We start from the raw sequence: 11530 nt of genomic DNA on the forward strand, positions 1-11530 counted from the left end.
TTATAATGGCCATTATAAAGTCCTTGTTTTTGTGACATCACAAAGGTCATTTACATATATCAGTCTTAAAGGGAACGTAACAGGAGCTTGTTTACGTGTAGGGCATAAAAGGAGGTTGGGGAAATGGTCGGGGGAAAAGAATTCTGACCGTTTTTGGTGCGGAAACCCAGACAAACCGGACAAATGAGCCTCAAGGGAAAAAATCTAAAAAAAAAAGTGGATACGAGCCCTTTAACGCTCCACTAACTGCACCACGTCAACAGGCCTTCATTTTTTCACAACAGCGATAAACACACCGTCACACTGCCCGGCCCGCATGAGAAGGGGCAGTGAAGCAGTTTGCTGGGGGTCAGGTACAAAGCCTGGGGGAAAGAGAGGAGAGAGGCCCAAAGCCCTGAGCCCTCAAAACAACACGAAAACACTCATCACACCCAGATCACTGAGCTGATTAAAAATGAACAGTGCTAAAAATAACCTCATCTCTGTTTGGAGAGAGAGAGAGAGAGAGAGAGAGAGAGAGAGAGAGAGAGAGCTATTAGAAAAGAAATCCCTATTCCCTTCCCTCTCTCACTCTCTCCTCACCTCACTCTCTATCTGTCTCTCTCTCTCACGTACGGCGTCTTTGGGGAATTTCGCTGATTCTCATTCTCCTTAAAGTTTGTGAATAAAATGTCAGCCGGTCTGTGATGTACGTGTCTGTGCGTGCGGTGTGTGTGGTAGAGAGAGACAGAGAGACACAGAGAGAGAGAGAGAGAGAGAGACAGAGAGAGAGAGAGAGAGAGAGAGAGAGACCGAGAGAGAGAGAGAGAGAGAGACAGACAGACAGTGAGGAAGTGAAAAACGGGGACAGCTATCATGAAACTAGACAATGGAGGTTAGAGATAATGAGATTTAAATGAATTGAGCTCAAAAAAATGGCAATTTTGTATCTGGGCTTGTAAAAACAAACCCACGCCCGGACCCACATTCGCCCGCTCCTCCACTGCGCCACCGCTCACACTGTTATTGTACGTAATTTGCTGTGTGCCAATTACCAACATGTAGCCAGGCCTCGTTTTTTTATTTTTTTTTTGTGGGTCTGTGGAGGGGGCTATTACTCACGCTGTTTAAAGACCGTGATGACCGAGAAATGAGAGAGAGAGAGAGAGAGAGAGAGAGAGAGAGAGAGAGAGAGAGAGAGAGAGAGAGAGAGAATAAGAGGAATATGAGCATGAACAGGAATAAATTGGATGACGGTGGAAAAACAGGACGGTTAAAGACAGCAAACGCAGAAGCACAGGGTAGGGGTTTCTAATAAAGTGGCCAGTGAAGAAGCACAGGGTAGGGGTTTCTAATAAAGTGGCCAGTGAAGAAGCACAGGGTAGGGGTTTCTAATAAAGTGGCCAGTGAAGAAGCACAGGGTAGGGGTTTCTAATAAAGTGGCCAGTGAAGAAGCACAGGGTAGGGGTTTCTAATAAAGTGGCCAGTGAAGAAGCACAGGGTAAGGGTTTCTAATAAAGTGGCCAGTGAAGAAGCACAGGGTAGGGGTTTCTAATAAAGTGGCCAGTGAAGAAGCACAGGGTAGGGGTTTCTAATAAAGTGGCCAGTGAAGAAGCACAGGGAAGGGGTTTCTAATAAAGTGGCCAGTGAAGAAGCACAGGGTAAGGGTTTCTAATAAAGTGGCCAGTGAAGAAGCACAGGGTAGGGGTTTCTAATAAAGTGGCCAGTGAAGAAGCACAGGGTAGGGGTTTCTAATAAAGTGGCCAGTGAAGAAGCACAGGGAAGGGGTTTCTAATAAAGTGGCCAGTGAAGAAGCACAGGGAAGGGGTTTCTAATAAAGTGGCCAGTGAAGAAGCACAGGGTAGGGGTTTCTAATAAAGTGGCCAATGAAGAAGCACAAGGTTGGTGTTTCTAATAAAGTGGCCAATGAAGAAGCACAAGGTAAGTGTTTCTAATAAAGTGGCCAATGAAGAAGCACAAGGTAGGCGTTTCTAATAAAGTGGCCAGTGAAGAAGCACAAGTAGGGGTTTCTAATAAAGTGGCCAGTGAGGGGTAGGCCCAGTTAGGGATGAGCAAAATATTCCTTTCTGATCTGATATGAAGGGTCTTCAGGTTTTCAGTTCTAAGTTAAGATCAAAGGCATTTGAATGTGGGTGTGTCCATAGAATAGACCCTGCCCCCTCAGACCCTCTTTACTCTAATAGGCTGCCTGGTTTCATCCCCTGTATGATCTGTTTATTTGATTCGTTATGATGTGAACAGAGCCAGTCAGAGTGAGGTTTGGGGGGTTGGGGGGGGGGGGTGGTTGAGGGGTTTGGTGTGAAACGTTCGGTTCTAGATAACCTCCCCCAGTCAGAGCTGGAGATCTACAGTGGAGGTTCTAGATAAGCTCCCCCAGTCAGAGCTGTGGTTCTACAGTGGAGGTGAAGGGAAGCAGACGTCTGAAGCTCTACTAAAAGCTCCTCACAGAAAGTTCTTCACCTAATGGTGATGAAGACGCTGCCTGATGCCTGAGACACTGTTCTACCAGAGTTCTGAGAAGAGTTCGGCTCTAGAACCTGCTTTTAAAATCAGATCATTAAAATGGTGGAGGGATACATGCTGCAGGGTGTAGTGCAGCTACAGAAAGTAGTCCCTAAGAAGAACAGCATTAGTTCAGATTCTCTATTCACTATTTTACCTTCATCATCATCATCATCATCATCATTCCATATAAAACTCAGAAGACTCGTGTTGTAGCTGCACTGGTGGGTCTAGATGAGGAAGGCAGAGTCTGCTCAGTTCTCAGGAAGAAGCTGTTTCTGTTGTTTTTAAGGAAAGATGTTCTTCTTCTGCCGTCAGAATTTCAGACTGCTCTACACCTCCAGGTCCACGAGCTGCTTTACTTCTAAGGGCTTTACTTCTTACTTCAGAGGTGCCGCTGTTCCCAGGCTGGTGTTCGGAGAGTGGTTAAGGTACCCCTCCTCCCCACCCTCTCATCAGTGTAATCTTAAGGCCATAATTACGCCGCCCCGCTCCGCAGCAGACCCGGGCTTTGAAGGAGCGCCAGAGAAGCACCTTTGAAACTGAAAATTAAATCAGAGCTCGACGAGAGGGGGAGGATTCACAAAACCATCCAGCAGCAGGAGCGCGGAAAACGGAGGCATGACCACGCAATTACACCCCCGAACAAAGACTGCGTGAGGTGGTAGAGGGGTTTCTAATAAAGTGGCCAGTAAGTGGAAGCACAGGGTAGGGGTTTCTAATAAAGTGGCCAGTGAGTGGAAGCACAAGGTAGGTGTTTCTAATAAAGTGGCCAGTGAGTGAAAGCACAAGGTAGGGGTTTCTGATAAAGTGGCCAGTGAGTGGAAGCACACGGTAGGTGTTTCTAATAAAGTGGCCAGTGAGTGGAAGCACAAGGTAGGGGTTTCTAATAAAGTGGCCAGTGAGTGGAAGCACAAGGTAGGGGTTTCTGATAAAGTGGCCAGTGAGTGGAAGCATAAGGTAGGTGTTTCTAATAAAGTGGCCAGTGAGTGGAAGCACAAGGTAGGTGTTTCTAATAAAGTGGCCAGTGGGTGGAAGCACAAGGTAGGGGTTTCTGATAAAGTGGCCAGTGAGTGGAAGCATAAGGTAGGTGTTTCTAATAAAGTGGCCAGTGAGTGGAAGCACAAGGTAGGTGTTTCTAATAAAGTGGCCACTGAGTGGAAGCACAAGGTAGGGGTTTCTAATAAAGTGGCCACTGAGTGGAAGCACAAGGTAGGGGTTTCTAATAAAGTGGCCAGTGAGCGGAAGCACAAGGTAGGTGTTTCTAATAAAGTGGCCAGTGAGTAAAAGCACAAGGTAGGTGTTTCTAATAAAGTGGCCAGAAAGTGGAGCTGATTTAAATTTAAAATTCTGCACATATTTTTAAATCAACCCAACTGAAGGCAGCACGCTTTTAAGGGTGCGAGCTGACCCTGAAGCTCCCGTTTAGAGTCAAAATATTAGTTTGTGTCTAAAAACAGCTCAGACATTCAACTGACGGGTTAAGTGTCCAAAAAGCTGGCGTGTCATTGGCTAAGACAGCAGAGTCTTTGAGCGTGTCTGGAAACGGCATCAACAGCATTCAGCTTCGTGTCAAACCTGAAGAGACGTCTCAGCTCACTGCCACACACACTCGAGCCGCCCGACCCACAGCGGCTTACGAGCTGAAAGGGAACGTTACACCTGTCTGCCTTTCCTCCCCGTCTTCATTCCTCAGCCTGAAGCTCGTACAGAGCGTCTGACTGCGATTCCACACAGACTGAAGCTCTCCTAACATCTGCCTGATGTGTCCAAAGGTGGAGAGGTGGCATCAGTAGGCAACACACACACACACACATACACACACACATCTGGACCACAACTGTGGTCAGAAATTGACCAGTGCAGACAACTGCAGGAACAGATGAAGCTACAGCCTGTGACTGCATTAGGTTGGTGTTTCTAATAAAGTGGGCAGCAACTAGACGCACAAGGTACACTATATGTCCAAATGTTTGTGGACACCCCTTCTCACGAATGCATTTAGCTACTTTAACACACTTGCTTGCCTAGTGCATGTAGAGAAGAAGTACTGCCAATAGATTAGGACTCTCTGGAGCAGATAGTAAACATGACCCTATTGGCTCCATGCTGCCTAATAATACCAGGCGTGGGCTAGAGGAGGGGTATGAAGCCCCCCAGCAGCATTGAGCTGTGGAGCAGTGGAGGAACTGTGTTCTCTGGAATGATGGTGGTCCTGACTAACGCTCTTGTCGCTACACTGCCCTCTCAAATTTCCTGTGGTACTGCACCGTTTCGAGCGAAAATATGGCTGGATCAACCCCGGCCCGACCCCCTGACATCCCTGTATAGAACCCGTCTGTCTCAGAGTGAAGATCAACAGGTTTACCCTTCCAGCGGTTTCTCCACCTTCAGCCATCTTTCTCTCAACTCCACCTTCTCCACACTCTCTCCCAAACACAGAGCTGTAAATGTCACGGAAAACATGAAAGCGGGATGATTTGAACGGGACATTTCTTGGACAAACAGTGAAGATGGGGCTCCAATAAGCCTTCGCCATTTTCAGCGGCGTTTATCTCGCTCGAGGAGTGACAAACCGCCGCCTCACGAGTGACGGAGGGGGGGAAAATCCTCGTAATGAAGCGGGGCGGCGGGGGGAAAGACGGGGAGTGCTAAAAGACGGAGAAATGAACGGATGACAAGAGGAATGAGGGGAGTGACGAAGGGGGAGAAACTCCTTAACCTCTGAGAGTGAAACGAGTGTGTGCGAGAGCGTAATCCCCTCACAGGCGGCTTTGTTGCCTGACTGATGCCAGAGCGCTCCATATGAAGGCCTAATGGAGGGGCTGGATTATCCACCCACACCGGCACCCCTGTAATCCGGGGGTCAAGTGGTACAATCCATTTGATGCCGCTATCAACATCTCCCTTTAACAACACCACCTTCACTGTGGGCCATTATCTCTCCCAGAGCCGAGAGCAGCAGCTGGAAAAGCATCACAGCGCAGAGACAGGCCCGCTAACCCTCACGTCCCTCACTGCATTTAACACAGCGAGCTATTAGAGCTTTAGGAGTGTTAGCCAACCGCCAGGCAAAAGTTTGGGCGCACCTGTCTTCACGGTCATCAATCCCAGCTTTGTTTTCACTCAGGATGACCCTCACTTACAATGCAGCCAAGCACTGACTGCTAGAGCTGGGCAATATGACGATATTTTATCGTATCGTGATAAATGTTTAGTTAGTAGTATTTTATAATAATAGTTTATAAGAATCTGACACTACTAATGTTTTTAGTGTGAGCTTACAATTCTACAGAAATACAGCCAGAACTGTCCGCCATGTTGATCAATCTGCAACCACAGTCAGGTGCTCAGTAGAGACCAGAGGCGGAGCCAGACTCTCTACTCCTTTAGTAGACCCGCCCCCTTCTCCCAGTCCAAGCCTGAGTGTCTCAGACCGTCTTCACTGAGCTTCCAGTGCAGAAGCAGAGCGGATTTCCCCTGGACTCCCAGTCTGTCCGGTAAGTGGACAACAGCTTCACCAGTGAAAGTGCAGCTCATGTCAGTTCCTCTACAGCTCAGCTCCTCCATGTACTGACCAGAGAGGACGCCATGCAGGTCCTGCTGCAGACGAGCGCTCTCTTCCAGACAAGACTGTCTGTCTGTCAATCACTTCAGTCCTAAGTGTAGCCCCGCCTTCTTCTGATAGAGCAGAGTAAGGGTTAAACTGATGTCTGGGGGAAATTAAAGATGGGTCAGTATCAGCACAGAGAGACTAACTGCTGGAACCTGGAGACACTGGAGACGGAGAGACAGTTTAGAGGAGGAAGAGGAGATGGAAAATGGGCGGAGTTTTGTAACTGAAACATATGGGGAGTGGGCGGAGCTACACATCATACTGTAACCAGCCAGCAGAGGCGCTAGACCTGCGTTGGTTCAGGACTTTTCAAACTATGGCATTAACGAAGTTCCCTCAAAGCTTTCGGAGTGTCTGCCCGGGCCTCGCTGCCACTGGAGAAGAACATCCCTGGATAATAGCTATGAGACAAATCGGCTCACTGCTGCCGACACCTACACACCTGAGACTAGACCTGCCAACACACACACACACACACCCTCACACACACACAGCGATGTGGGCCATGTGGTATTCATTGCTGGAGATGCGAACTGCGAACTGTCCTCCGCAGTTGGACGAGTAAACAAAGCATCTGTAAACACACGACACACACACACACAAACACACACACACACACACACACACTCGCCTTTTCTTCACAAACCTCAGCGCTTCCTCTCAATCAGCTACAGTTTACCGAACGCCCCTCCGCCGGCACGAGCAGCTGTAATGCTGGCTTCACGCGCTGTCAGAATTAGCGTAAATACGAGTCCTTCAACTAAAAGCTACGCAGGAAAGCTCCGTCCCTTCAGGACGTAAACAACCTCAAACCCGGGTTCTGACCCGTTACTGACGCTCAGCTCTTCACTGGTGTGAAGAAAAAGAGCTCAGTGAACTTAAACCTCTACAGATGTTACAGATGTTGCCTTAAAACAGCTGGCTTTATTATCTACATTTTACAGTGGGACTGCTAACTATCTAAATACCCATTTACACAGATAGCTAGCTCGCTAAACAGCTAGCAAGACAGATAGCTAATTAGCTAAACGACCGCTAAACAGACAACTAGCTGGCTTGCTAAACGGCCAGTGAGACAGACAGTTAGCTAGCTCAATGACAGCTAGACAGACAGATAGCTAGCTCGCTAAACAGCCAGCGCGACAGATAGCTAGCTAGCTCAATGACAGCTAGACAGACAGCTAGCTGGCTTGATGAACAGCCAGTGAGACAGACAGCTAGCTAGCTCGCTAAACAGCCAGTGAGACAGACAGCTGTATAGTTCAATGACAGCTAGACAGACAGCTAGCTAGCTCGCTAAACAGCCAGTGAGACAGACAGCTAGCTAGCTCGCTAAACAGCCAGTGAGACAGACAGCTGTATAGTTCAATGACAGCTAGACAGACAGCTAGCTAGCTCGCTAAACAGCCAGTGAGACAGACAGCTAGCTAGCTCGCTAAACAGCCAGTGAGACAGACAGCTGTATAGTTCAATGACAGCTAGTCAGACGCTACGCAGCGCTGCCCAGTTCTCGTATGCGTTGTCCCGCCCTCTTCGCCAGGCTACAACTGTTAGCCATGTCCACGTTCACAGAGGGCAGCACCACGCCCGGGTCCAGCGGGACTGTCCTGGCGTCTCCACCATCAGTTCCACTCGTCAGTTTTTCGGTCTTTTAAGTCTTTTATCTTTTTTTCTCTCCTTAAAATGTTTTAATTCGAAACATTTAACCCAGTTAAGCGAGCTTTTATCTGCCTCCAATTAGCAACTGATTCATTAAATATTGAGCGAGGCTGTGAAGGATTAATTTTTAATGTGCGTTTGAGGCGGAGAGTTGTACAACAACTTCCCCCGGAGCGATGCAGAGAGACAGCCTGCGCTCACAAGCGCTTACACTCGTTTACCGAGCGTTTAAAAGAGAGAGAGAGAGAGAGAGAGAGAGAGAGAGAGAGAGAGAGAGAGAGAGAGAGAAGAGCTCCTCGCTTCCTCAAACACAGCCAGGCGTGACGGCCTCCCCTGACCCATCATGCATCAGTATCCCTCTCTCTCGCTCTCTGATGCGGAGGAATCTGCAGGTACGCCTAAACCATTCTAATCACATATTTACTTCAGAACAGAGGAGAAGAGCCTCGGCCTTCAGCTACAGGCAGATCTGAAGCTTCTGGGCATCCGCGAGCGCTAATGCAGGCGCAGGGCGGCGTGAGAATGCAAAAAAGGCGAGTTTAGGAAAGTGCGAGTGTGTGTGTGTGTGTGTGTGTGTGGCCAGAGAGTCCAGCATGGTCTGGCTGATGGGTCGTGATGGGTCGTGACCTTTTCAGGTGCCTGCAGAACAGCTCACCCAGTACGGCTGTTCGGGAACCCTCGCAGCGCAGCTCCTCTGTCCGGCTCCCACTGGGGGCCTTTGCACAGTAGCGTTCCCAGGTCCGCTACGCTCTGAGAGCTCGGTTCGTTTGATCGAGCCTGGAAGCCGACCTCTGGTCCTCCTGAAATGGGTGGGAATCGGCCTGCTGCTGGCGTGGAAGCTATCTGCTCCCGGTGTTTCGTGTGGGGTCACATGACCCCATGGTTCAAAACCTTCTCCTGTGAGAAATGCCTCCAGACTCCAGAAAGCGATGTTCTTCACTGCTGCAGTGTTCGAATCCGAGGAAAATAATTACGTGTTACGTTACGTGTTAAAGACACAGAAGTTCGGAATTGCGCAATCAAGCCTCGGTTCGAATTATATTCTTTGGTGTGAAAACAAACCAGTGATGATGAGCCACTCCCCCAAACAAGCCTAGAATCGGTCCTGGGTGCGGGCTTATGTTTTTGGGTGTAAAGTGTGAAAACGCTCTGAACTGCCTCGTCTCAGCTCGCCTCACCTCGCCTCGCCTCGTCTCGTCTCGAGTTTTTGATCTTCTAGCGGAGCCAAAACAGAGCTGTAAAACGGGCCAGTTTCAAAACCTCAAAACTATTACATCACAGTCTTGACTCCTCCTGCATTTACATAAACCCCACTCACTACCGTAAAAGCAGGTGAAACTGTAAAACACAAAGTTGGAAACATCCGCAAAAGAGGAGCTGAAACTCAGCAGGTGATGAAGCGAAAGCCTGGGGAGCAACAGAGGTCCACACTGGGCTAAAAGCTAAAGCTAGCCGACGCTAACTGTTACCATCCCTTCTCTCCATCGTCTGCTGAAGCTATCGTCAAACTGGAGCTAAACTCGTATCAGAAGGGAAAGACGGGCTTATTTAGTATTTTTTTAAATCTGTGAGTCTTGAGAAAGCCAAATCCGGGGAAGGGAGTGGAGGCTAGGCTAAAAGCTAACCGAATACAATCTCTCAGCTTGCTAGCGGCGCATCGGGAGGACACAGCGTATACGCAGTGTTTCTGTTACAGTGTAACAACTGTGCTATAATATGGTATTTCTGTGAGCGGTCGCCATGGTGACGTGAACCAGCCAATCAGAGCAGAGCTTAGTTTTTTTTGTTTGTTTGTTTCATTCTAAGGCAAAATAACAGGGTGGTAAACATGCTTTAATAGTCACATACTATATGGACAAAAGTATTGGGACACCTGCTTGTTCATTCATTGCTTCTTCTGATTGCTTCTGCTTCTGTTGGAGTAACTGTCTCTACTGTCCAGAGAAGACAACTTTCTACTAGATATTACTAGGAACATTGTTGTGAGGATTTGATTGCATGTTGGATGATGATCACCACTCCACCACATCCCCACTTCAATCCAATCCAAAAAAAAGTACTGGATGGAGCTCCACCACCATCATTCCAGAGAACACAGTTCTTCCACTGCTCCACAGCTCAATACTGGGGGGCTTTATACCCCTCTACTAGCCCACCCCTGGCATGAGGCAGCATGGAGCCAATAGGGTCATGTTTATTGATCTGCTCCAGAGAGTCCTAATCTATTGGCAGTACTTCTTCTTCTCTACAGGGGCTAGACAAGCTGTGTGTCAGCAATGGGTGCAGCTTAAATAGTAGCTGAATGCGTTTATTAGAAAGGGTGTCCAGAAACATTTGGACACATAGTGTATTTAGTATGTATAAATCAACCATCAGCCATAACATTAAAACCACCTGCCTAATGCTGAGTAGGTCCCCCTCGTGCTGCCACAACAGCTCTGACCCATCTGGCCTCCACAAGACCTCCGAAGATGTCCAGCACCAAGACTAACGTCAGCAGCAGATCCTATAAGAAGTCCTGTAAGTTCTGAGGTGGGCGGGACCTCTACGAGCATCACTCGATGAGCCTAAAGTGCCCATGACCCTGTCGTCGGTTCACCGGTTGACCCCTATGACACCCCAGCAGTGGTGGTTTTAATGTCCTGGCTGATCGGTGTCCTCATGCGTAAATCAGGCACACATCTTATTAAAGGCGCACCAGCCGACACTACCTCCACCATGTTTGGAAGCTGTACCTGCATTCCAATACTACAGGACGCTTCGGCTTCACGTACCTCTTGTTGAGGGAATTCCAGTAGATGGGCTCCATGTTGGCCGCCTGGACCATTGCACGCTCCAGCAGGACGATCAGCAGGAATCCCAAAGCATGGGCGCCCATCTCCCTCCGGCAGAACCCTCCAGCAGGACACACACGAGGAGAGGGGCGTCCGGAGAGCCAAACTGAGGGCGGGTGAAGTCACTGGAAAGCGTGAAGCCTCCACATCTGTGAGCTCCTTCCCAAAAAAAAAAAGATAACAGCAAGCCTTACTACACGGAGGGGCCCCTAATGCATGGGATGCATGGTAGCCCTACATCTCTGGACAGGTCCCACAGTCTTAAAAGTGGCGCAAAGTGAAGGTAAAACACGCACGCGCGGTCAGGGGGGTGCCAGGACCTCGGAGACCACCAGAAGCCTAATAAGCGAAGGAGGTGAGAAGGTTGCAAAAAAAAAAAAAAAAACAAACACACACACACACTATGGATAGAGAGATGTATATATGAGTGCGCGCGCTCTGGTGTTTCCAGGGGTCTCCACTGTACTCCACTAGCAGCTGCAGCAGCCTAAGCCATCGTGCTCCAGCATCTTCTGGTGGAAGTTGCACTTTTCTGCAGCTCCTTCAGATCTTCATCCCAAGGAGCCTCCTCGGACCCATCCCCGTTTAATCCAGCGAATGCAATACGCATGCACGCTCTCTCTCTCTCTCTCTCTCACACACACACACACAAGCACTCACACAACACATACACACACACACACTCGCGTGGAAAGACAGCAAGGCAAGCGTTTGGGAGGAGTGGAGGAGCTCGTGTGAGGAGCTCAGCCTGGAGCTCTCTCTCTCTCTCTCTCTCTCTGTGTGTGTGTGTGTGTGAGAGAGAGAGAGAGAGAGAGGGAGGGAGAGAGAGAGAGAGAGAGGGAGAGAGAGAGAGAGAGAGAGAGAGAGAGGGAGGGGAGAGTGTGTGTGTGTGTGTGTGTGAGAGAGAGAGAGAGAGAGA

The 11530-nt window shown here is 49.0% G+C and overlaps 1 protein-coding gene across 1 annotated transcript in view; it reads right to left on the reverse strand.

Moving 5' to 3' along the window:
* Positions 1–11418, reverse strand: part of efnb3a (ephrin-B3a) — a 47178-nt gene extending 35760 nt beyond the window's left edge. The window contains 1 exon segment of the mRNA XM_072658724.1: positions 10552–11418. Coding sequence (XP_072514825.1) covers positions 10552–10655 — 104 coding nt within the window. The 5' untranslated portion in view covers positions 10656–11418.
* Positions 11419–11530: the final 112 nt, after the last annotated feature.

The sequence above is a fragment of the Salminus brasiliensis genome, chromosome 16 (assembly GCF_030463535.1).
Source record: "Salminus brasiliensis chromosome 16, fSalBra1.hap2, whole genome shotgun sequence".
Lineage (NCBI taxonomy): Eukaryota > Metazoa > Chordata > Actinopteri > Characiformes > Bryconidae > Salminus > Salminus brasiliensis.